At 48.5% G+C, this 26,148-nt stretch overlaps 1 protein-coding gene across 2 annotated transcripts in view; it reads right to left on the bottom strand.

Moving 5' to 3' along the window:
* Positions 1 to 26,148, bottom strand: part of CACNA1B (calcium voltage-gated channel subunit alpha1 B) — a 302,801-nt gene that overhangs the window by 14,707 nt on the left and 261,946 nt on the right. For both annotated transcript variants that reach the window (XM_086625007.1, XM_086625008.1), the window contains exons 35-40: positions 24,486 to 24,551; positions 23,759 to 23,850; positions 21,736 to 21,886; positions 18,206 to 18,333; positions 10,228 to 10,324; positions 51 to 159 (exon numbers count right to left, since the gene is read on the bottom strand). In XM_086625007.1, coding sequence (XP_086481133.1) covers positions 51 to 159; positions 10,228 to 10,324; positions 18,206 to 18,333; positions 21,736 to 21,886; positions 23,759 to 23,850; positions 24,486 to 24,551 — 643 coding nt within the window. The remainder of the gene's footprint in view (positions 1 to 50; positions 160 to 10,227; positions 10,325 to 18,205; positions 18,334 to 21,735; positions 21,887 to 23,758; positions 23,851 to 24,485; positions 24,552 to 26,148) is intronic.

Genomic DNA, 26,148 nt, shown 5'->3' with positions numbered 1-26,148 from the left:
ATGTTGGGGTTGGAGCCCACGTGTGTTGTTAGACATCACCTCGCTCTCACCTGAGGCCAGTTTGATTTCTAGGGCCGTGCGGATCAAGGCCATCAGCGTGGACGTGAAGTGGACGGTTAAATCTTCAGGCGAGATCGGCATGTTCATCCGCACCAAGCGCTGGAGAGAGAAACGTGGTGGCTGTGAGCAGGGGTCAGGACTCCTCCCCCCCACCACCCCTTCCCTCCCCTCTGGGAGCCTGTAGAAACAGCCACGATAAAATGTACGATAACTTTTTGTGCGCTGAGCTGAAATGCTCTGTATAGACATCAACTCCTTCTCAGGGGCAGGTCTGAGCTGTAATGGTGGCTTTAGCGGTTAGACAATTGATTTGCCAGCATTTGTTCTGCAACCCTTGAGAGATCCTCCAAAAAAGTCAGTTTGACTGCTCCCATCCCATTTCAGAGCCTAGTACCCTCCTCCTGAACGTCTCCAACTACATCTGCAGCCTCCAGACACGTGGCTGGTTACCCATCGCCCCTGCCAAGGCAGCCTGCTCAGGAGGTATAAACCACGAAGCCACCTCTGCCATCCTTCCCTACATCAGTTACCTTCACTTATATTCTGGTTCTACAACAGGAGCAACAGCAACCAATGGGACCTGGCACCATTGAATGAAGTAAGATGATGGAGGATTTGCATAGTCATAAAATGGTTTGAGTTGGAAGGGGTTTTCAAGATCATCTAGTTCCAACCCCCCTGCCATGGGCAGGGACATCTCCCACTACACCAAGTTCCTCAAAGCTTCCTCCAACCTGACCTTGAACACTTCCAGGGATGGGGCAGCCACAGCTTCTCTGAGCAACCTGGTCCAGTGCCTCACCACCCTCATTGTAAAAAATTTCTTCCTTAGATCTAATCTAAATCTCCTCTCTTTCCATTTAAAGCCATTGCCCCTTCTCCTATCCACCTTGCATCCACCATCCACGGATGCAGCTCCATCCAGAAAGTGACTGTGCCTCTTCCAGCCGTGCAGGTGGCCCTGCCAGTGAGCAGCATGTGAGGAAGGCACTTTTGGTGGCAATGACAACAGGAGCCATGTGAGTACTTTGTACAGGAGCTTTGCAGCCTCTGGAGCGGTCCTGTGAGGATGTATTTTGAAGCACACGAGAAGATAAGGCTGGTGAGCCCCACGGTGTGGCTGGGGCAGTCTGGGTCTGGCTGCTGATAGGTAGAGGTGTGCAATGTCCTTTTTATTGGAGACCCTTGGGATTTGTCCCTTATCTCCTTTCCCTGTGGGTATCCCAGGAGCCCTGAAGATCTCCTCCTTTCCTTCCAGTCAATGAGCTACACAGCTCCATTTGGACCTCACCCATAGGGGAAGAGGCTGGACTAACACGAGCAGGACTATAATTTCCCTCAATTATGTTCTTTCAGTTTGAACATGGAACAGACCCTCAGGATCAGTATCTTCCAAGATCTTCAGACCTAGTAGCAACTCCTTCCCCCAGCCAGGAAGCCTGGTCAGCCAGGACCACCTCTGACAGGACGAATCCATCATTCCTGTAGGCAATGAAGTACTCAAGGTTGCTTTGGAAAGCCGTGGCTCCCTTAACACCGTTGGCGGCACAGCCTGCGAACGCAGACGGGAGAAGCTCTCTCCAAGCCTTGCTGATGACCTCGCCTACACATTAAAGGCTGGATTTCTTCTCCTTCGGCAGCCTAATCACTTCTCAGCTCCTCGGCTTTCACAAGCTGTTTAGATACTTCCTTGGCTGTATCAGACAAGCCTCCGTGTTTCCGTTCTCCAAGGATACGTGCAACCCGAGGAAGTCACTGGGCACTAATCTTGGGCAGAGCCTCGCAGCAGCCTGTAAATCCGAGCGTTGGCTTGGCCGGGGCCCCTGCTCGGGAGGGAATTTCATCCCCATCGGAAAGCTGCTGAGGCTGTTATTGGGATCCCTATCGCTCTACAGAAACCTCCTCTTTGTTTAACAACAGCCCAACACACTGCTAAAGAAATCAAAGTGCAGTCAGCAGCGGGCTGCAGACCCACCGCGGCACTGAGGTGCCAAAGCGGAGCGTGCACGGATGGGGCCCGATCCCACCGGGGCTCCGCACGCCGTGGTACCGCACACCGGAGAGGGCTGGGGATGTTCCGCCGAGACACGGTGTTGCTCACCAGCCTGGGCTGTGGCACCAAGGGCGCTGTTGCATCTTCCGCAGCCAGGAGGAAATGGCCTGCCTCTTGTAGGCAGGGTCGGTACCTTGAGTTGAGTAGTTAATTAGTTCATTATCTTCAACTCAGCCCAGCTGGCTAATAATGATTGGATGCCATAACACAGCTCTGCCGGTGCGATCCTCGCTGCGTCGGATGCCACCACAGCGGCTCCGGGCTGCCTTGTGCAGCTCCCCTCGCCCTCCTCGCTGGCCTGGGGAAGACATACAGTAGCAGCACCTCTGCTTATGGGTGCTTTTTGCTGGTGAAGGGAAACACAGTGTGGCCAAGAGTAGGGACCTGCCTGGAGTTTTGGACAAGGCAAGAGGCAGAGTGGGGCAGGGCGCTCAGGGTGAGCCCTGACTCCCACCCCTGTGCCCTACCTAAAACAAAGGCAAGGCTGGTGAATGAAGGCTTGGCCACCCTTTCCATCGCTGGGTTAGCCTCCCTGGTCAGAGAAATCTCCGACATGCAGTATCCCAGAGGTACTAATGGAGCTGCCTTAGGCGTTTTGGTGCCCTGAGAGAGGACAGACTCCAGCCCTGGCACCTTCTGTGAGCCGAGGAGAAAGTGTCCCCCCAGGGGGAAAGTGTGATGGTGCTGGTGGGGGACACAGGGCAAAAACTGCTTCTGAAGTGAGCTGACATTCAGAGGAGCCGAGACCACATTTATCTTATTACATGTCTTGGGATCTCATTGCACGCTGCACGGACAAGAGACTCCTGTAACAACCTACCCTGTCTCCTAAAGCCCGAGACAAACTGTTGTAATCTCAAAGAGCTTTCTTAAAGCCTGCCCAGAGGTTATCTTCCACGCCTGACAAGTCCCAGAGATAGGGAAATCAAAGCCAAGGCTCACATCCCTTTATAATCCAATGACAGTATCAAATGCTGGCAACGCCACAACAATTTTTTTCTGTTCACTTGTCTCAAATGAAACAGGATTTTAATCCAGACTTCTACTCTCAGCACACAAAAACTTATGTCAAAATTATTACACCGATGAGAGTCCGCAGTTACCACTCACAGAGCCCCACTGAGTCCCAGTTCAGTGGGAGAGAGAGTTAAGGGACAGAGATTGAAATAAGATGCATAAAAGTGAAGAACAAGCAGATGAGAAACAATTCCCCTCAGGAGAGCTCTATCCTCACAAAAACCAGTGCCAAAAAACATTTTGGGAGTGAGACGTCCCAGGGGCCCCCAACTGACTTTCTAGACTGAATTCCCAAAGGACATGGCTGCAGAACACAAGCCACATCACAGCTATATGCAGCAATGCTGTATGAAGGTCTTTCCTCCTAAATTTAAAAAAAAAGATTTAGAGGGAGATTTTTCCAAGGGGATACGCACTCACAATTGCACAGTTGTAGAGAGGCTGGCTGAACAAAACTCAGGTGCACGTGCTGGGTGGGAGCGCTGCAAACGGGTGCCTGGAGGAGTCTCTCCCCAAAGCGCAGCCACTTCCCACCCTTCCCTCCTCCCCACGTTGCCCTCACACTGCCTGGCCTACAGTGTTTTTTCCATCCCAATATACAAACTGGTCAAACAGGTCAACCCAGACATCAGGCCATTGCAGTTTCTGATCTGATGAACCATTAACCACCAGAGAACACGGTCCTTGTGGACCTTCTCACAGCCTCCAGCTGGGGCCGGCCAGCTCAAGCAGTCATGGCAGGGGAGGGAAGGCTTGGTCCAGACTGGGTGGGATCTCTCCCTGTCTCCTCTCTATCAGGGTGACAAACTGGGATGCATCTCCCTGTCCTCCCCCGGGGAAGGTTGTTGGCAGTCAGTTGAGGACCTCTGCAAGGTGGGCTGCAAATTGTACCTACCAGGACAGAGCAGCTGCCCGTTTCTCGGCCAAAATAAGCCATAAAAGGGGACGGAAGTGCCTTATAACCTGCTGCAGCTAAGCCCAACAGGTCTTGGCTACAAGCCACCCTAGATCCCTCCCAACATGAATGAAAGCTGATTTCTTGGAAGCCCCTGACTTGAGAAAATATGAATATACCACATTTCTGGGAGAGCTCCTGCTGAAGATGAAGCAGTTGGGAGAAAGGAACTGATTCATCTTGGAGTCAAAATAGGTTTGTGTGGGGGAGGCAAGGGAGAAGGCCCTTTGGTGAGACATGCTCACACCGTGTCCCCGCGCCACCGCTGACAACCGGAGAAGCCCAGGAGCCGGGCAGACACTGGCACAGCTGCCCCAGGAAGGGACTTGGCACCTGAACTTCCCTGGACATCGTCCGGTGCGTTTTTCTGATGCCAGAAATGCCACGGAAAGACTGAAACTGCAAACAACAAAAACCTCCATTTTCCTCTCCAGTATTAGAAAACAACCTTAACGTAAAAATATCTCCTTCCAACTTGTGCAGAGCAAGAAATTTCAGTCATTTCAAAGTTACTTTCTAATTTTATCTGTATTTTAATTCATTTATGTTTCTATAGGACCCATTTGAAAGGGAATGGAACCCAAATCAGCAACCTGATCTAGTTGGAGATATCCCTGTTCCTTGCAGGGGGGTTGGACTAGATGACCTTTGAAGGTCCCTTCCAGCCCTAACCATTCTATGATTCTATGATTCAAATGAAATTGTTACAATTTCTCAGAGGCCAATATTTGGATTGACCCAAAATTAATCAAGAAAAATTCATAAAGAAGATTTGATTTTTATCCCTGATCAGGATGGAAAACATCAAGATTTTTCCATACAGCATGGCCAACAATACGGTTAATAAACCCTGAACTAGTTGTTTAGCCTGTTCACAGTTTGAAGTAAAATTAACGTCTGCCCCCATTTTTGCTATTTCTTCTGGCTGAAGTTGTGCTTCCAGGCCACGTCTTACCAGCTCCTCATGCTTTGGAATACGATGGAAAAATCTGATTTAGAAAAAAAAAAAAAAATCAGATTTGGGTAATTTTCCATCTTTCTAGACCCCAGAAGGACAACACACGAGCCGACTGACGCAGATGGCAGGGGACTCGGTGCTTCCCCGCACTAGTAAAAAGATTCCATCGCTTGGAATTGCCAGCCACAAACAAGGGGGTTTGGGTGAATTAATAAGTGGGGAGCAAGGAAAAAAAGGTAAAAATCCCCCCTCAGGTGCCCAGACCTGGCAGGAAAGGGCTTCCCTGCTCCCTGTGCTGCTCCTCTTCCTCCCTTCGCCTCCAATTTCCTCCAAGAGCGCTTGAGGAAGAGCAGCCGGCAGCAGATGGAGTCCCCGCTCCTATTTCCCAGCCGTGCGTGGGGAACCCTCCTCCAGCCCTTGATTTTAATTAGGCAGTTTTGGAAGCATCCCCCTCCCGAGCGAGGGCGAGGGGAGCTCGTTAATGTTTCTGCAGGAAAAGGCCTCAGAGGCAGGAGCTGCAATACTGTCTCTGGAGCCTCCTAATTAACTCTGTGCAGATAACGAGGTAGTAACCGATTAGAGCCGGGGTCAGGGAGGCAACGCTTCTTGCTCTGGTCACTTGTGTGGTCGGGATGGGTGCAGGCACCCCTCAGCTTCTAGTAGTGATTTAATTGCAAATAAACAAAGACATCACTAACAAGAAACCAAACCTTCGTGTCAAGCTGAATTGGCAGAATTTGTGCCCTTTCAGCATTCAGTTTCTGCAGATCTTCTGCTTGGAAACTTCTTGGACAATGTCTGAATAGGCGGGGAATGTGTTAGAGAAATGGGGGGAAAATTCATCCCAGTGTCCAAAGCCCGGAGGTCTCCTGCTGCCTCCCAGCCTGACCCGGAAAGTGAGCACTGCACAGAAATATCTGCACCGTAAATCTTATTCACCAACATATTTGTCCAAACGTCAGCAGGAAGAGGAGCACACAGAGCCACGGATGCCAGGAAAACAAGCTGGCACCCCGGCAGATTTGAATTATTAAGAGCACCCCATCAGCAGCTCCTGAGCAGCCTCTGGGATGAGAACTGCTCTGGGAATAGTCCCCAAACGGGAATAAATTTGGGACAATGGAGCGCTGCTTGTGGGAAATGAGGCTGAGTTTGGTGAATAAATTATTTGCCATGAATAATTCACCCCGACCTAGTTGTAATTATTCTACTTTCATTTAACTCTTCTCTTGACTTCAGAGAGGCTGGCCATGGCCTTCCTCCTTCCTACAGTCAACAGAGGAGCAAAGGCTGTGTTCCGAAACGTGGGGTCTATTTCTGGCACTCGCCCAGACCTGCTGCATGGGCTGGGCATCCTGCCTTCAGCAGGTGCCATTCTGCTCCTTGTCCAGCAAAAGCAAAGCATGATGCTGGCTCTGACATCACCCCATCCCATATCCAGGAGTCCCAGCCATGTCAGGAGGTGCTAAACGGAGAGCCAGAGCTCTCCTAATCCCTGCAATAAATCACCCTAGAAATAGGGTGGGCAAAGCTGTGCTTTACAGCACCAACAGGACCACAGAATGAAGCCAAGAGCCTCCTGCAGCTGCCAGCAGGCACACCTCGTGCAGGGCTTCGCTGGGAGCTCGGCTCGGACAGAGGTGGAGATGTGCCTGCTGGCGATGCTGTCTTCTCCTGTCCCTGGAGAGGGGGGTAAAAAGATGACTCTGAAGAGCGGTGGGGAAAAGCTTGAGTTATCGTCTCTCCTAGCATCACACTTCCTAAGAATCATGCCCCCCAGGCTGTCAAATAAAACCTCCTCCAACCCCGCTCTTGCAGGTATCTGCAGGATACCTTGACGGCACTGTAGTGCCAAACAGATTTAGCAGCGTCGTGGGCATCTCCTTCCCCCGTTTTCTCTACAGGTGCACACAAAGCTCTGTGGTGCAACAGACTCATGACTCCAGGTGATGGCAAAGCTGGTGCCACTCTGCCCTTGTTGCTACTGCTGAATAACACACAAACCCCCAGGATCCTTCGCTACAGACAAGCTGATTCTGCCTTAGAGGCCTCAAAGTCTCAATACAGACGGTAGACAGAGTGAAAAATCATAGAATCATAGAATTATAGAATGGTTTGGGTTGGAAGGGAGCTGAAAGATCATCTAGTTCCAACCCCTCTGCCATGGGCAGGGACGCCTTCCACTACACCAGGTTGCTCAAAGCCTCATCCGACCTGGCCTTGAACACTGCCAGGGATGGGCCAGCCACAGCTTCTCTGGGCAACCTGTTCCAGTGCCTCACCACCCTCAAAGTAAAAAATTTCTTCCTTATATCTAATCTAAATCTCCCCTCTGTCAGTTTAAAGCCATTGCCCCTTGTCCTATCACTACACGCCCTTGTAAAAAGTCCCTCTCCAGCTTTCTTGTAGCCCCTTCAGCTACTGGAAGGCTGCTAGAAGGTCACCATTCTCATCTGAAAACAGACCAGCGGCCAAATCTCAAGACACCAGAGCGAAGTCAAAGTGGTTTTCCTCCCTCTTTTAATCTGACTGGGTAGAGGAGATTTTAGAATTCATTTTCTTTGCCCTTTTTCTCACCCCACCCCAGTGCAGGATAGAGCTCTCCTGGTGCCCGGGCAGCTCGGCCAGACGACCCCCTGCATGCACCGGCGGGCAAGCAGCAAGCCACGCGCACGCAACTGCGGAGGCTGGTCACGCCAACCGAGGAGAACGGTTGAGAAAGAGGAACCAGAAAACAGCAGAAAGGAAGGACAGCAGCCGAGGGGGCTGCAAAGAGAGGAAAATCCAAAGGAAACAACAGTGGGCACATAGTGAGAAGGCAGCACAGACAGAGACAGGGGGAAAACACACAAAACCTTCGCAAACAGGGAGGACTGGGAAAAAAGTATATATGGAAAGTAAAAGGGTGGACAGGTGGGGCAAAAGAGCTTTTGCAGGACAGAACAGTCAGGTTTTTGAAAAATCATTTGGTTCAGAAGCAGAGACGATGCCCTGGCTGCTGCCGGCACTGACTGGTCTTCCACCACCCATGGGAGGACAGCAAGAGCGGCACCGGGGGGCCAACCCAGAAGGTGTAGGGCAAGGGGATGCTGTGACCCACACGCAGGTGTCATCTGCAGAAGATGCTAAGCATCAATCTGTCTCCATGGGCGTGCTGTTCCCAGCACTGCATGTAGAAGTGGAGAAGGGAGGGAGCAAAAAGCAGTGCTGTCTCCCCGTGAAGGCTCCGTTTTATCAGCAGCTGTAGCTGGGACAGGGGGTCAGCCCAAGCTGCAGCCTTACACCACGGGAAAAATTCAGATCTGGTCTTAAATCCTTATTTCTGCAGTTCAGGGCTCTTTGATAATATGCAAAATGAGTCTGACCACCTCCAAACTCAGAGAAATCTGATGTTCAGCCTAGGTTTGAGCTGTTTGACTTGAACCCATCTCTGCTCATGGTTTTAGAGGTTTCTTAGAAGATGGGCAAAAATTAAAGATAACTTTAAAAAAAAAAAACAGGAGTCTGTAGTTTGAAAAGAAACCTTTGATATGTACCCAAGTTCTGTGGATTTGTTCTGTAAAGACAGACAAACTAAACTAGGTACCAGCTAACTCCCAGGGAAAAGACAGACGAGGGAAGGCAACGTCTGCAGGGCCTCTGCCCGGGGAAAGTCTGCTGCAGCAGCTGAGCACAACCGCACAGAGGCACAGGGATGCCACACTATGAAAACTGGCCAAAAGGCTTGCATAAAATGCTTATTTTAATACATGATCTTTCAATCTCCTTTTGTTATAAAAAAGAGAGTTTTATGCATGTGTGACCACAGAGCAGATGTCATTGTCCAGCTGCAAACACCTTCTGCTGGGCTTTCAGCAGGGACACGGCTCCGTTTTCAGTCGATGGAAACTCAGAAGTGCCAAAAGGAGCCACGGATTACTTGAAAAGCTTTGGGTTCTGTGTACACTTGGTTCCTCTACACAGATGTGTATCTGGCTGAGACCTGGGAGCTGGCATCTGGAGGTAGCTGGGCTTCTCGAGCTTAGCTACTGTATGGTGGGTACGACCTGCTCGTGATAGAGATTTTCTTTTAAAGCAGCTACCAAAACGGCCAGAAACAAACCAAAAGGAATACAGAAAAGATAACCTAACCAGTTAGCTTTAAGGTTATGTTTAATTTTCTATTTTAAATGCAGCAGCATTTAAACCAGCACTAGGGGAGAGGACGCTGTGATCTGGCTCCACTGCACCAAGCACAGTGGGGTGCAGTAATTAGGCTTGGGGTGGCTGAAATGAGGTCAACAGCAAGAAAAAAAAACTCTGTTGAGTTTGCTGGATGCTCAATTACACCCATGCTAAATGCTTACGATGAACATCTCCCTCCAAAAGTGTGACGTTCAACATTAAAAGCTTCCAAGGAATCATCCCTGTAAATGCAAATTTCCAAGCACCGTTGAGCTGTTGGGAGAGCAGTGTGGCTTTCCATGGAGGTGTCTGGGTCTGCTTCATAATTTCAACTCAGTGTCTACCTGGGTTCCCACTGCGTTCATCCAGGCAGGGTCTGACGGGCAGCAGCTCGCAGCATTTTGGATATAATGTGTTCTTGTGGTTCAATTTAAAAGTTTTTCAGAATAAACAATAAGTTCGAGTGATTTCTTCATCTTGCTGTCTTAAATGTTTCCTGTTAAAATAATTTCTTTCACAAGGGTATTTAAGGAGCCCTTCTGGTGTTGCCTCTGTTTAATAGCTTGCTAACTCCTACAGTACTGCCTACTCTAATTACTCCAATCTAATAAAAAAGGGGAAAAAACAGTGTACTACTGAAGGGCTAGCGAGAATGGATAGTCAAAGAGCTGCAGGAAGATAAATGGGGATCATAGTGGTGGGGTAATTTGCTTGTTAGCACCCTCCCTCCCCAGATTAACCTAAACGGAAGCAGAATGAGAGAGGAGAGAGAGAAACACTGATAGAGATAGCGGAGACATAGTTAGAGAGACAAACTGATGTGCCAGAGTTTCAAAAAAAGATTTAAAAAAAAAAAAAAAAAAAAAGCAGAAGATCCAAAATCCATCTGCTTGGAAAGCAGAGAAAGCACCAGAAAAGTCCAGGAGAACAACACTAATGTCACAGAAAACCGGCACCCGCTTCAGCCACGGCACAAAAAGCTGGTGGTTTGGCAGGAGTTTCTAGGGGGGGTTGGTCTACCTTATAGGCAATGCGAGCAGGGCATTTCTTTCCAAGGCCTAGAGGTGGGGACATGTGTCTCAGCATCTCATACATGTCTGTGTAACTGATGCGCCCGCTTGGAGTCACAGGGAGGGGGGCAAAAGCGAGAGGAGACAGAAATCAAACCAGAGCGGGTGGGTGGGGAATAAAAAAGGAAAAGGATGGGGGAAAAGGCAACAACGGAGCAAATGAAAAGGAGGGGAGAGAAGGGAAAGCAGACAAGAAAACAGAGATCCGGTTAATCAGATTTCTCAGGCAAACAAAACCAAAATAAAGAGGTAGGTGAATAGGAAGGTTTCTCCGCTTCCGTTGCTGTGTTTCAACGCCCACCGTCTCCTCGGCGCTGCAGGGACGTCCCGTGGCCAGGGCTGCGCCTCGGGGAATGATTGATGTCTGAGCTTGGGGGGGAGAGGGTGTGGGGAGGGCTGGGGTTCAGCTGGCTCTTTGCAGGGGTGGAGGGATGGGTCCCCTTCTCACCCCCCCAGACCAGTCAATCGAGAGGCTGTATTCACCATGCCAGGGGAGCTGGTAGGCAGAGTTATGGGACAGGGAGAGATGGGGCTTAGAGAAAATATTCAGCTTTCTTTCAGTGAATAGAGAGTTGGGTTTGCAGGTTGAGCTACAGGCTACGAGAGAAGCAAAAAGCCCATCCTGATGGGTTTGCTGACGGGACAGACTAGGGCTGAGCTGAATCCAAGCCAAGGGTCTGCAGAACCTCAGCCAGCCTGAAGTCAGGGTTGGAAAACCAGAGCCCAGCACTCAATTTGCAGGGAGGGTGGTGGAAAGGGGACCTGCTTCTGCCTTACATTTTGTTGGGCCCCTCTTTCATCAAGCCAATGTCAACCGGTTCCGTCCACCACTGAGGGCAGCTGGCTGTCCTGCCTGTTAGAGGGAACTGGGAATTGCAGAGATTTGGGGAAAAGCCCTTAGGTCAGCCCATTACTGCTGGCATCTACCTTCAGCATGCGTCGGTGGCAAATGAAGTCCTGCCCTGAAAAGCTAGGGATGCAGAAACAGCAAGGGATTCTCCTGCTTCACCTTTTTCCAATTACTGAAACAGGGAGCACGACTATGACAGTCTCATTTTGTTTCCCCACTGAGCTGCCTGCTTATCACATTGTGCAAATCTGTGCTGTCTGTCATCTGGGGAGACCTAAGTACATTGCAGCACATTATTCATTAATGTTTAACCCTCGGAAAAGCAGGACAATGTTACTATCTCCACTATACTAGGAGGGAAACCAAGACCTAAGCCCCAAGCCCCCATATGAAAGCCCTTTCCCAAGTAGGACAGCTATGGAAGGAGGCATCTGCACACCAGCCTGCTGCCCTGACACTGTCTCCATTCCTGTGTAAAGCATTGATGCAGGAGGGGGTGGAAGAGAGAATTTTCCAAGCCAAAACCATCTATTCCTGTCCTTGGTAACTACCACAGTTAAAATAGCACCCAGTTTTTATAGCCCAGAGCTAATTTAAAGGCCACTGAGGGACACAAGTTGTAAGCAGAGCCAACGGCTTCCCACCGGCTTCTCTCTTCCGCCCCTGCTCCCCAGCTGGAGGTACAGGGTCTCACACCTTCACTGCAATGCTTGTTAACTCTTAATCCCCAATCAGGTGTGGAAAACACCTGGGCTGGAGTGAAAGAGAAAAGGAAGATCCATGCTGGCTGCTACCATTTCTCTCTCCTTCATCTTCTGCTCTCCATGCACTGACTGCAAGAAAATCCCTGCCTGTCCTTGGGGCCGCACTGAAGTTCAGCATCATCCTCTGCTGGCTTCTTGGCAAGATCTGTCCTTACTTCCTCACCTCAGCTCTCAAGCACAGTATAGAATCATAGACTGGTTTGGGTTGGAAGGGACATTCAAGATGATCTAGTTCCAACCCCCCCTGCCATGGGCAGGGACACCTTCCACTACACCAGGCTGCTCAAAGCCTCATCCAACCTGGCCTTGAACACTTCCAGGGATGGGGCAGCCACAACTTCTCTGGGCAACCTGTGCCAGTGCCTCACCACCTTCAGGGTGCAGAATTTCTTCCTTATATCTAATCTAAATCTGCCCTCTTTCAGTTTAAAGCCATTGCCCCTTGTCCTATACTTCTCCTGTGCCATGAGGCAGGAAGTTTCACTGGATGTCCATCATAGCTTATGACCTCAGAGACATCAGTTTGCTCCCAAGGCAATCTCTGGCTGCTGCACTGTGAAACGCTCATCCCTTCATCTCTCCCCAGCCGAGGTAACCACCCCACTCTGCTGCCCAGTTAACCAGTGCCCAGATCAAATGTCTTTTCAGCTCAGGAAAGGGAAGGGTTCACAAGTTGTTCAACTGCACCAACAGTGCTATGAGGTCCAAAATGGACTTGCTACTCCCTAGAAATCTTGGGATAACATTTCTCTCCACTGTGTATATATATAGAGAGAAAGTGCTCAGATGCTGTGCTGCTTTTCCCCAGCACTTCCCACCTAGACGTGGCAGGATGGGAGCTGGAGGGTTCGCTGTCTCATAAAACTGCCTGTCTCCAGCCAGCTGGGGTGTGGGAGGAGACGGGGAAGAGATGCATCGAGGAAAAAGGAGGCATCAGTCAATCATTCCTTTTCAGGCAAGGGGTTAGTTACGCTACAGTTTCTTTTCTAAACCGTTTGCATTTGCACTTAGGGGGGTAAAAAGAAACAAAACCAGAACTGAAAATGCTGGAGGGAGTCTCTGAAGTTCCAAACCTTGTATGCCACCCTATGAGGGCACTTCTTTCCTAAGCCCAGGGGTGGAGCAATTACACGTAACAAATTGTACATATCCTTATAATGAATCCGGCAACTGGAAAGAAAACATCAGACATTATGACAGCAAAACACCGAGAGGAATCAGTTTTTCCCAAGGCAAACAGGAGAAGCTGGAAGGGCAAAACACGCTGAAAAGCAAGGGTTAGTGTGACAGCAACTGGGCTTGCGATGAAGGAGGCAACTTTAACACAGACCGAGAGAGAGAGAGAACTTGCAACTGCTCAACAAAAGCTACATCATAGAATTATAGAATGGTTTGGGTTTGGAAGGGACCTCAAAGACCATCTAGTTCCAACCCCCCTGCCATGGGCAGGGACACCTTCCACTACACCAGGTTGCCCAAAGCCTCATCCAACCTGGCCTTGAACACTGCCAGGGATGGGGCAGCCACAGCTTCTCTGGGCAACCTGTTCCAGTGCCTCACCATCCTCAGAGGGAAGAATTTCTTCCTTAGATCTAATCTAAATCTCCCCTCTGTCAGTTTAAAGCCACTGCCCTTTGTCTTATCACCATATACCTTTATAAAAAGTCCCTCTCCAGCCTTCTTGTAGCCCCTTTAGGCACTGGAAGGCTGCTATAAGTTCACCCTTGAGCCTTCTCTTCTCCAGACTGAACAGCCCCAACTCTCTCAGCCTGTTTTCACAGCAGAGGTGCTCCAGCCCTCGGATCATCCTTGGGTTTTCTTCTGTGAAGCCTTCAGTGCCATATGCAAGGCTTTCCAACCATTGCATCTGGTTGCCTGACCATCTGCCTCCAGAAGGTCCATACCCATCACCCAGGTGCTGCAGCAGCCCTGCAAAACCAGAGCCCGTAGCACACAAACAATCTATTTACTGGATTATTACTGGGATTCAAATTAGTTCGTTCAAAAGAGCTGGGAAACCTTCACCTTCCACTTCTACCACCTACATAACCCCATCAGGGCTGTAGTCTGCTGCATGGGCAATAAGCAATTTGCTGGAAGTCCAGAAACTGTCACCTCAAGAGTCGTCTCAGGGCCATCAGCCCTGGGAAAATTCAGCCTTCATTACCAGTAGGTGAAATCAGACGCCTCGAGGTAGCTTTATGGTCAATCTCATTAACTCCCAGCAATATTTTCAGCTAATTTAACAGCAGGATTAGATTTCTTAATCTTTTGTAAGTAACCAAATCATGTACAAAAAGAGCTGTACTGAACTGCAAAATGACCTCTAAAGGAAAACGAGAGGATTTGGCTTCACTATGTTTATTTTGGTATGTTATATAAAGGAGGCTGGAATATTTTGGAATATCTCCTTCAAAATTACTGGTTTTCTGGACTTGAAAAATTAAGGTCTATTCAAAACCTTCACAATCAACTCAAAACTATTAATTTAGAAACGGATCGAATGGAATTGTGCAAGCCTTGGCTGCAGGCCTAATCGTGGTTATAAAAAAGTATATTGGTTTGACTGAGTCTAGAAGTTTACCGAAATTTTAGAAAGGTTTTGTAAAATCAGCATGTAGAAAATACGAATGAACAGTTCCCTGAGCTCTCTAAGAGTCTGTGGAAGGCTTGAAAACCAGCAGATGTATTGCACTGGCAGGTCACGGCAGCAAATTATCGCAAATTATGGCAAATTATGGCAAACGGGGATTATTTCCCAGGTTGTTTAAATCTGTTTGAATTTTACTTATTTTCATCATCATCCTTTTATCTCAGATAGGCACGAAAAAGCTCCCTTTTGTGAGTGCCTGCATCACCTCTCAACCACTGAACATGCTGCCAGTAGCAACTCCCTCGGCTCTCGGGAGTAACTAATAGGAATGGGATGGCAAGACCAGCATTGCCAGTATCTCTAAGGGGTAGGCACTGGGCAGGGGGGTATTAGAGAGATAAAGCGCTCACTTTATGTATTTTGAACAAATAAAAGTAGATATACATCCTTTTTTTTTCCCTTTTCCGGTTTATCCTTAAACTGGATTAAAAAAAATCCAATGTTTTTGCCCATTCCTGGTTAACTTGCAGTCCTGGACCAAACCACTGTGTGTGCCTCAGTTCTCTCACTCTCTCTTTTTCTGAGTCTGAAGCTTCTGCCACCCCTAAATCCAACAATTTCCCCATACTTACCCCTACTGAGTGTGACACATCTAGAGCAACAGCTGCTAGCTGCTTTTTTTTACTTCCTTTTGAATGTTTTTCCCCAGAAAAGTTTACAGAAAGTTGGATTTTGTAACAGAAAAAAGGTGACATTGGAAATAAGTATGCAAATACACACACATTGAGCTTATGTTTAAAATAGTCTCTATATAATGAAAATATAACCACATTTGTACTTTTGACCCATGCAGCATCTTTCATCAAGGGTCTCAAGCTGCAGAAAGTGGACAAACACTGTAATTCTCGTTTCCTTGGGATAATCAAAGAAGATATCTTGAGAGAGACCATTAATTAGGGAAAGATGAGAGCAGGAACCTGCATCTAAGCATGAGATAACACTGCCCAGGAGTCGTCTTTCTTGCAAATTATTCTGTGCTGATTATTTGTCGTTCCCCTCACATGTCTACACTGGGAGCTGAAACGCTAAAAGGAAGACAGCTGACATGGGAAACAAAAATTAGACAGACATTTTCTTTCAATGAGTTTGACCAACCAGCAGCTGAACAAAAAATGGGTCCTTGAAAACCCTGTGTCTTCAGATCCGAACGGGGTGTACTGCTGGGAGCCGTACCTTAAAAGACAAGTTATTCAGCTCAGTCCATGGCGAGTTATTGGGAAATACCATGTCCAGAGCTTCCCAGGAGCTCTGCCCAAACGATCAAAAGATCTGTTCTAGCCTTAAACAGTGAATGGATTTCAGATTACTTTTAAATTGCGGAAATGTTAGTCCCACTTATGAAATCAGAAGTGATTTCAGTGGAACCAGTCACACACGGAAAATCCAGAACATGCACAGGTTTTAGGATCAACCCTCGAGCATCATGTCTTGGCTGTCCCTTGACTCGCACTTCTTCCCCCGGTCACTCTGCCAACATCAATAGCTTCACATCAGAGGGAAATGGGAACAAGGTTAGAGAAAAACAGAATTAGGATCTTGATGTATGATGTATTTTGTATTAACAGCTCTAGAAATGAAAAGGTTTGGCCTCTGAGTGACTCATAAACTGTAACCTCTGCGCTCAGAGTTAATACAGTGAGCAAATCTTTCTGCAAACTTTGTGCCTCTTATGGGTGGAAAGTTCCTGAACACATACACATTAAAAAAGGACGTTGATACTTATTTCTGCCTTGCAGGTGTGTCACTGCTCCCACGGATGCTAATCAGAGCCAAGGCTATTTTCAAAGGAGAGAGTGGGCACTCCCAAGTTTTGAGTCTCAATGAGATTCTTCTCATGGCAAGAGATAAGACTGGATTTGAAAAAGAAAAAAAGCTATTTAGTGCCTGCCAAATACCCACAAAGGACTTGTCTGTGTTACAGAGCACGTGGTAATGAATATCTACTTGGAGATTACAAGCTGCTAGTATGTGTGCAGTGTATACGCAGGCTCGTAGTACGGATGGCTTTGAGCTAGTTGAAATCACCCACAGTTCAGAGAAACGCAGTCATTTTAGAATAGGTTTACATTTAAAGTTAGCCTACACCAATTTAAGTGAGATTTTAAAGCTGTTTAATTGCATCCTAGCAGGGAGTTGGAGATGCTGATTATACAAACGCTTTCTGCATCTGTCTCTACTGAAGGGAAACAAAAAAGAGTGGAAAGACTGGAGGGGCTGGAGGCAGCTTCGTTACAAACACAGAGGAGATTCATTGCAGAGTAACTCGTGGGGAGGAAAATGGATACAAAATTCGTAGGGCTTTAAATAAAAAAAAAAGTCTCCCAACAGGCAAGTTCCCAAGCTGCAGAATATCAAGGAAATTACTGTATCTCAGAGCATCTAGAAATTAAAATAACACAGTCACCAGGACTGTTGTGCAGCAGCTTCTCTGGGCAATGGAGAAAAGCAATATATTAAAGTCAGCCTCGCTCTAGAAGCGATCTCTGGTCAGAGCCATTCTCTAATTTTTAAAAAATTCCTTAAAATGCTTCAGCAGTGGTCCTGGGGTCTGGCACAGCGCAGTGCCTTGGTGCTTAAGCCCAGATGTGCAGCTTGCCCTGAGAGTATCTTTGAATAAGAAAAACAAAGAGATAAACCCATCAAACCAAACACCTCACCGTGTGGCTGCGAGAAAACCATTTCCTCCTTTAACACACTTGTATATCGGGAACGTTTTATCAGAGACTCACTGAGAACTGAAATCCTTCCAAAGTTAGGCTTATGGCATTTTCTTGTTATTATTTCACACGTCTTACGTTTCAACTGAAGTCCAAAAGCTAAAACATTATTTAGAAGAACAAAATTCCCCTCTACCATTGGATGTCATTATAAGGAGGCTTCTGAGATCAAAACCTCGGGTTTGATGAGAAACATCTCTTTAAAAATCACCTGTATTCAGCAAACCACCCTCATGTTGAGGAACACAATGTCACTCCCTGCTGCCTCCCACGTGGGGAAAAGCAAAGGATGGGTCTGAGCCTGCAGCACTTGACTCATGCAAAGCCGTGGGATACGGTGTCTCCTTTTACAGGAGAGATAGTGCCTTGAAAACCTGAATATTTTGTGTATGTGGCCGCAGGTCTCTGCACAGGATTTGTGAAACCTTTAAGGTGAGTCTCAACCAGGAGAGAAATGCTGCAAAAATGAGCTATGCCAAGGCTTGGCCTCTCTAGTTACCTAAAGTGCTGCCAACAGCAAGAGATTCGGCGTATTTTTATCTCCAAACTGGGATGCAGAAACCAAAGGCAATCAAAGCTCCTTGTGGAAATGCTAAACAGTTTTTCTACTTGGCCATCTAGCCAAGATCATTTGAATTTAACTCTATTTATTTTTGGCCACATGTATTTGGTGAGGAGGGTGCGTTTTGTTTTCTTGGTTTGCCGGTTTATGTCTATCCCATGCCTATTGAAGGAAATGCCCTTGTAATCATCAAACATCAGGTTTGTTCACCTCCAGTGCACAGGGGATTGAAGTTGAAGCATTTACCACCAATGTTGCCTCAAGCTTTGGAGTCATTTTCCCTCTAGAGCTGTACTCACATTAAAACAGGCTGTTTGAGCGTACAGGTACGGCATTTATACACGACGTACATCCCTTTCCCCACGTATAACAGCGTACATACCAGGCAGCTGGGTCATATTCAGCCCAGACACGAACAAACTCATCCAAATGATGGGGCCCAAGGATGGAGGAGTCTCTTGTCAGGTATTCAAAATTGTCCATAATCACAGCCACAAACAGGTTTAACATCTGCAGAGAGGAAGCGATCATGCAGTTAGAGAGAAAAGAAAATAAAAGAGAGAGAAAAGAAAATAAAAGAGAGAGAAAAAATAACTGGAAGGGGGGCAGGTATGATTCTGTGTGTGGTTTCTACAAGAAGCCACCACACTCTGGAGAATAAACTCTACAAACTCATCCCTGGGGACCCTGCTGCCACCTCCTCCTCCCCTGCGTGCTGCAAGCCGCTTCCAGCTCCGCAGTAAGTGGCCAGTTTGCCACAGCTTTTGACCGCAGGTGGTTTGGCCCTGTCCCCATGGCTGGTGATGCCCTCCAGCATGACCCATCCCAGAGCCCGCGGGGCTCAGCACCGCTCCCTTGCCCCTTCTCGACCCCACGCCAGCACAGACCAGCACAGGGGCTGTAGTGGCTCCTTCACTGACCAGGTGGTGTGAACCCTTCTAGCACTTTCATATCAGGGCACATCAAGTCAAGAACAGTTAGAAGAAACAGATTCTTCAGCCTAAATGTCCTCTTTTAGGCCCATAACAAGTCAGACCTTCAAAGATCCCTGGAAAGATGAGGGGCAGGACACACAAAAGGCTCCTGTCCCTAATAGCTGCTGTCTAAGGCAGAGCCCGGCAAACGCTTCTGGCAGATGAAGATTCTCCTCTTATCAAAACCAACGGAAGAGGCACAAGGATTTCAACGGGAAGAGATCAAGCAGCACCCAGCAGAATGGAAGAGCAGGAGGGCAGGTGGGAATGGATTCTCCTGTGCCGGATAAAGCCCTGAGAGGCACAAGGCCCCTTTCTGCCTTCGTTGTGTCTTGTAGGGGGCTGAGCCGCTGCCGTGAGCGCTGCTCCTCCGCACCGTGCCGAGCAGGGACTGCGGGAAGCAGCCTGGGGGCTCTCGCACGCGGATGAGCGGAATGAAACTGAGCATGGACGTCCGCGGCCGGTCTGCCGGTCGTTAAGGGAAAACCAGGCAGTGGAGTTTGGCGTTTCTACAGTTTTAAAGAATTTGTATTCCTGATCTGGAGGGAGGAAGGGGTCTTCGCTCTTGCTGGGACACGCAATCCGCCAGTTCAGAGAAGCGCAGTCCATAATGAATCACCGTACCACCACCAAACGCCAATCAGCGACTCCACAGTCTGTTTTTCAGAACCTACTCCAACAGAAAGCGAGGAGAGGATCCCAGCCCCCAGCATATCAACGTCCTACATGAGTGCACTGGGGTTTCTTACACCACCCAAGGGTGGTCTTCGGCACACAGCTGAGTGCACACCAATCCCACCAGTGCCTCAGCTGCAAACAGCACATGCAAAAATTGCTCCTGCAACAACGTGCGTGAATTCACTCCTGTGGCTGAGTGTTCGGGTTCGTCCGCTCGGATGCAGCACCACACCAAACACTGCTGGGTTGAGGGACCAAGCCAGTACTTGGTGCCACTCCAGTTCCTGGATGCTCACAAGGTCTCCATGTGACAAAGCCTAGACCAGCCCCGGGATGTCATTGCGGTGCAGCAGGCAGTACCGGACAGGGATGTCCAAACCAGCTCTCAATAAGCTGCTCGAGGGCTGGCAGCACTGTAACCACATCAGTAGGGCTCGCTCGCGTGCTGCAGGGACCCCAGACATAACACAGTACCCCTGGAGCATCAGGAGACAACAAAACTTTCAAGAGTTTGCCCCTTGATCCCAAGTCCCTTTCCAAGTCCCAGCTCCAGCCCTGGCTCAGAACAGTTTACCCTTGCTTGTATACAGCTGTTTCTAACATTCCCGTGTATTTTTAAATTTCAGTTCCTATTTTTCAACAGTATAAATTACAGGAGGAAAACAATGTCAGGCTGGACATCCACAAAGAGCCAGAAACAACACTCAAATCCAAATACATTATCCAATTCCCCCCCCGTCTACGGTGTAACAACATGGAACAAACCAGAAGAACGTGCCCTTCTGGCACGGCTGTGCCTCTGTACCGCGTTAATCGCTTGTGGGGAACCACATGTTCCATTGCAATGAAGTGCTGAATGCATTTTAAGAAATGAGTTACAGCCCTGTCCCGTGGCAGTCCAGCTGCTTGGCGTTCCGCTGCCTATTTTCGGAGCCTGCCCTCCCCACCCGTGCTCTTTGCAAGGGCTCTCCCCTCTCTGCCAGCCAGCCTGGGCTGCGGTTTCCCAGGGTTTTCCGGGAGCTGACTCAGGGATAAAGCTCATCCAAAGCTGTATTTTGCGCAGATGGGCTCCAGCCTCCAATTCTGCTACTACATTTCGAGTGGAACGGCCGATGTGAGCCAGGGAGGGTGAGTCTGGGGGGGATGTTGTTGGTTTGTTTTTAAAGAAAAAGCCTGAGGAACAATAACACAGTCGAAAATAACAATAAGAATGTCTGATGTTGGATTAGGGATTTGTACAAGGAAAAAATTTGGCTTTAAAATACAGAGTGCTGAAGGAATCAGTAAATGGAGCATTAACTTTATATCAGCTTTCAGGGCTCCACATTTTTTAATATATGCAGAAGAAATAAACCACGGGATGTCAAAGGGGCAACAGCAGTAGAACGCAGGATCTCAGAAGGGGCTGTTGATGTTGGTCTGTCTACACCCAGCATCAAACTGCCACGTGTACCTCTTTTTCCTGCTTAAAGGTTTCTGACGACAGCAGGGATTAGTTGCAAGAAGAATCAAACCTCACATTTTAAAGCAAACCCATGGAACTGAACATAGGTTTGAGACATTGTTTTTCAGTACATTTCAGAGCTGCGACTTTCATCTCTTCCTGCTTGAGGTTTAATTGGGTCCCTGTCCCTGGTTTTCCATTCCTCTGTCCCAGTGGTGCAAGAAAGTGAACCAAGCCCCAAGAGCAGAGAGCTTTTTATGCATGCAAGTGATCAGAAAGAGACTGGCATATATTAAAGCTTAGACCCAGCCCGTACGATGGCCACGGGCATGAATCAAGCCCAGCAGCTCTGTGTACTTTCATGTCTAAAGCTTTTCCAACGCCGTTGCAGAAGAAAATGAGATCACTGCATTTATTTGACAAACAAAATAGAACACAAAGCGTCAAATAAGTGTGATGCTCCCAGCTGCAAACCCTTCTGAACCAACGTTATCCTGGCTGTTCTCACCCTGCCCTCCCCAATCCCCTCCTTCAAAAGACTGTGTTACAAATCAAGACAAAACAGATTAATGCTTAATTCCAAATATTAGACTTCCCTGTGGGAAGAAAGATAAAAACCTTCCCTTTAAACTAATGGCTAAATGATCTCTTTGGGGATTAAAGGGATTTTATCACCAGGATGATAAATGGTTTTTAGTGAGGCTGGCTTGTAATGTTGTATAAATCATAATTAGGAAGAAGGATGAAGCAAAGGAGTGGGGAGGGGAGGGAACCACACCGTCAGCTCCACCTCGGGAGAGGTCAGGACCGACTTACCAGGAAGGAGCACAGGAAGATGAATGACACGAAGTAGAAATAGGCAAAATCGCTGCCACATTCGTTTTTGGTGAGGCCGGAGAGCGGGTCGCAGGCTCTGTTACTCAGGCACGACAGCATGATCTCGTGCCAGGCTTCCCCTGTGGCGCTCCTGCAGACGGGGAGGGCAGAGGGTCAGTTATCCAACCCCCTCCCCATCGCAGACCCTGGGGGCATCCACCGGGTATTAGTGCGCCCAATTAACTAAATTAATCAGGCGAAAAGCTGTGTCCGGGTGGAGAGACTGAATTTACATTTGGAATCTAAAGTGCTGACATGACAAAGGAAGGAGAAAGAATATCTCCCTCTGTCACAGGGAGTGAAAGAAACGGAGCAGGCTCAGGCAGGCTGAGCTTCATTGGGTTTATGGAGAATAAAACCAGATCGATTTAAACATGTCAAGTGCAAAGTGCAAATGTAAGTAAACAGTTTGGATGGTTTCCTTTTAAAGCAGCTGACATCTCTGTCCTAGTGCTGGCTGCAAACCCAACGGAGGTGATGGGAAACACAGCCCAGCTTCTCCACTCCATCTCTTATCTCCTTTACCAGGTAGATACAGAAATACCAGGATGGTCTGGTTGGTCATAGTGACTTGGGTCAGGTTGTCATGACAATCCCTTGGGTTTTCTTCATCGTTTCCTCCTCCCTCTCATTTTGGGTGGGAGAACTGAAGTAACAGGTAGGTGTACTCCAACCAAATCCTAACTTCTACTGCTACTATAAGGAGAAAAGTAACCAAAAGGCAAAACTTTGCAGTCCCAGAGGGTCTATCCTCACAATAAAGCACCCCCTGTAACATGCACATGTGGATCAGAAACTGGAGGATCCCCGTGTTGGTTTACTCTGACTTTCTACATAACCTCAGATTTTTCTCCCCATAATATCTGCACCAGTCTCAGAGGTGCTTTGAGGGCATCCCTGCACAGCTGGCTGCAGGGCTCTCACAGCTGGGCAAACTTGCACACAGAGCTGGCAGACAAGCCTTCCTCCTGCTCTGTGATTAGTGTAAATTGCAACAACTTTCAGGGTACTCTGTGTTGTACAGCAGATTCCTCCACTGGTGGCATTTAGCCCTGAAGCCCCATTCCCTCGCGTAGAAACCCGCTGCCCCTGCCCGCTCTGACCCACCGCGGCTGCCGTGGGTCTGGAAAGGGACCGAGAGGTCTGGACATGAGACTGAACAATTATCCAGTTTTATTAAAATTCAAACTTTTGAGTGGAGTGATTATCTTGAGCTAGCGAGGGCTAATTTCGTTTCTGTCTGGCTTCACAGAAACTATGCAAACCAAATCTCTGGCCAGACACCCAGTTACGAGCGCCGCGGAACCGGTGGGACCGAGCGGCGGTGCGGCTGCCCGCGTGGGGCCGGGGCAGTTATTAACCGCCGTGTCTCCGCACGCGGCCGGATCAGGGAAATCTTCCCCAGGCTGCCCCAGTTTGGAGCAGGGCCTGCACTTCTGTTTTGCCAGGTCTGAAAACGAAAATCTGTCATTTCATTGATTTTTTTTTTTTTTGAAAAATGCTTCGTTTCCAGGTGGAATGAACCCAGATGGAAACACTTTCACTCTGAAGCAGAGGTGGCGTTGATGTACGAAGGGTTAACGTGTTGGTAATGCAAAAATGACCAGTTAAAGGAATTCTCGCTCGGAAAAATAAAGGCGAGCGTCATGCCAGGAACCACACTGATGACTTCAACCAGGGGGGGTTCTGTCTTGTATTAAGCTTCTGCCTGAGTTGACACAGGCTGTCACAGCACCGGGTGTCACTTTGGGGAGACGCTGGTGTGTTGGATGAGATCTGTCACATTCGGAGACGTGCCAGGACAACTCTTAACGCTGAGGAAGAGGAAGCAGGAATGGATGCTCTGCTCTGAACACCTTCCTTAGAGGATGCCTAAGTCCGTGCAGCTGTACTGGCATATGGGAAAACAAGGACTTCTGTATTTCTCGCACGCAAGACTTAGGGTATTTTATCCTCTACTCACCTGAAGAGAAGCATCAGGGCTTGGAGGAAGGTGCGGAAGTTATTGTGCCGATTAATGGAGGTTTCGTCATCTAGTGCAATGTTTCCAAACACCTGCCACAGAAAACAGAAGCGATTCAGGCCAAACGCCGCCTCACGTGGAATTTGTCAGTAAAGGGAGGTCAAGTGACGTTGGAAAAAAAGGCGGGAAAAGAATTTGTTCTGGTTTAAGGCGTCTCAAAAGCTAGAATAGTTACTGTGCTGAAGAGAGAGAGAAAAAAGTGTGGTAGAGATCGAATGGGAGGAAAAAATATCAGTACTTCATCTTCGCACAGACCCTTTCCAACACCACAGTTCGGCTCCATCCCAGGCCAAGAAAACTGGGAAGGTGCAGTGCCCGAGCTGCTCTCAGCCCCTCCATGTGCCCGTCCCGGAGGCAGGGAGGTGTCTCCCACTTCCACCTCCGGACATGCAGGCTCGGAACCCGCAGCCAGTTCACCTGCCCACGCTCGCCCTTTGCACCCCCAGAAACATCTGTACGCCCAGGGCCATGTTCAGCACAAGACCTGGCAATAATGGTAGAAAAAGTGGCTTTTTTTTTTTTTTTTTTTCACTTCTAATTCATCTGACACGGGACTTTCACCTCATCCTACGTCAGATCCTGCTGCAGAGGCAATAACCCATTTGCACCCTGAACCAGAGGGAGAAAACCAGGCTACTGACGCTCCATATTAAAGCTGGAATTTTACCTGCATGCCAATAATGGCGTAGATGAAGAAGAGCATTGCAATGAGGAGACACACATAAGGCAAGGCCTGTGGGAAAGGAGACAGTGTCAATGACAGCAAATGCATACATCAGCCAGTAGCATTTAATTCCTGGGCAGCAGCATGTTTTGTGGGATTTATCCTTCAGATGAAGGAACTGGGAAGAGAATACAATTCTGGCAGCCAGTGGAAGACAACCCCCTGGAGCCAGATATGTGTCCATCACAAAAGAGTCTGGGTTTTCCAAGGGCTCCCTATACATCCTTGCAAGCAGATAAGCAGTAAGCAGAGAAAACACAAGCAGCAGCTCGGCAGCAAGCACTGGAGCTACCGGCAGGCACTGGCACTTCCTATGCATAATTGTACAAACATTAATTTTTAATGACCTCGCTGTAAATTTAGTACGAGGGAAAAACAAAACCAAAAACATCCAAGAAACATGTTCCTGCTCTGAAACAGGCACAGATTGCAATCCCAGGGCGACAAAATATTCCGAGTTTTAGCAAGAAATCAGTGAAGGCTACAATGTAATTATGTCACCCAAGCTGAGACTAATACCTATTTGCCACTCAGGCTAAACGAAAGGGTAATTAACACCTCTTAATTACTGATAGCTAAAAGAAGGAGAAGCCTTGCCCGAGAGCCAGAGCGTGTGATGCTCAGGGCAGGAGATGGGTCGAGCAGCCCACGAGGAGCCCCACAGGAAACACGGTGCAAAGGGCTGATGTGGTTTCTGCTGGACACCTTGGCACAAGAGAGAAGGATGGAGACCTCAGCGCTGGGGGACAGACAGACATGTAGCTCCCCACGCAGCCCAGGAACCACCCCGACTCTGCTTCAGGGGCGGCACTGTGCACACACTGTGGAAAGGGGCAGGATTATGCTGAAAAGGGCCTTGGCTGAGCCCCTCTCCCAAGATCCAGCCAAGACTACACAGTCCGAGCACCTTCCTCTGAGTGGGAACATCTTACACCTGTAGACTCCACATCTCAGCTGCTGGTAGAGGTTCTCCTGGCTGCAGGATTCCTCGTGAGTTCCATGGTGAGAGCAGCAGCAACACCACCTCCCTCCACCCTCAAGGAAAACATGACCTAACAAACCTACGGCACTGGGACCCCCCCAAACCGCAGTCCCTTTCCATCAGCTGCTCGACAGCTGGGTGAAAGCATAACGCAGAAGTTGAAGGCGAGAGCACCAGCAACCTGTCTGGTGTCTCCCAGAGGGACGTACAGTGTCATACAACACTGTCCCCCAGCCCTGGCCATGGGATAACAGCATGGATGTCTGCAGTTCTTCTTCAGGTTGCTTGTAGGAAGAAGCAATCTCTACGTTCCCATCTCCATCCTCCAAAAAGGTTTTGCCTCTATAGTTTAAAAAGTCTAATAGAAATTTCCTTCTTGACCAGCTCCGGTGCAAAGCAATAGCCATGTTCATGCTCTGCTGAAACCAGTTCTCCATCCCAGTTCTCTTGCAGCTGGTGCGGGGCTGGCCAGCACTCCCAGCCTGGGGTAAAGCCACCCAGAATCTTTCTCCAGCCATGGAAGAGAAATGCCTGTCTTCTCTTAAACAGGCTTGTCCATTTTTGGAGAAAGCGCACTTCTCCCCATAGTTTTATCACCTAAAATAACCTCCCTCCATCCCTGCC

Source organism: Tauraco erythrolophus, chromosome 22 (assembly GCF_009769465.1).
Source record: "Tauraco erythrolophus isolate bTauEry1 chromosome 22, bTauEry1.pri, whole genome shotgun sequence".
In the NCBI taxonomy this organism is placed as follows: domain Eukaryota; kingdom Metazoa; phylum Chordata; class Aves; order Musophagiformes; family Musophagidae; genus Tauraco; species Tauraco erythrolophus.
Note: the sequence above shows the minus strand (reverse complement) of the source record. Positions and strands in the feature narration are given on the sequence as shown.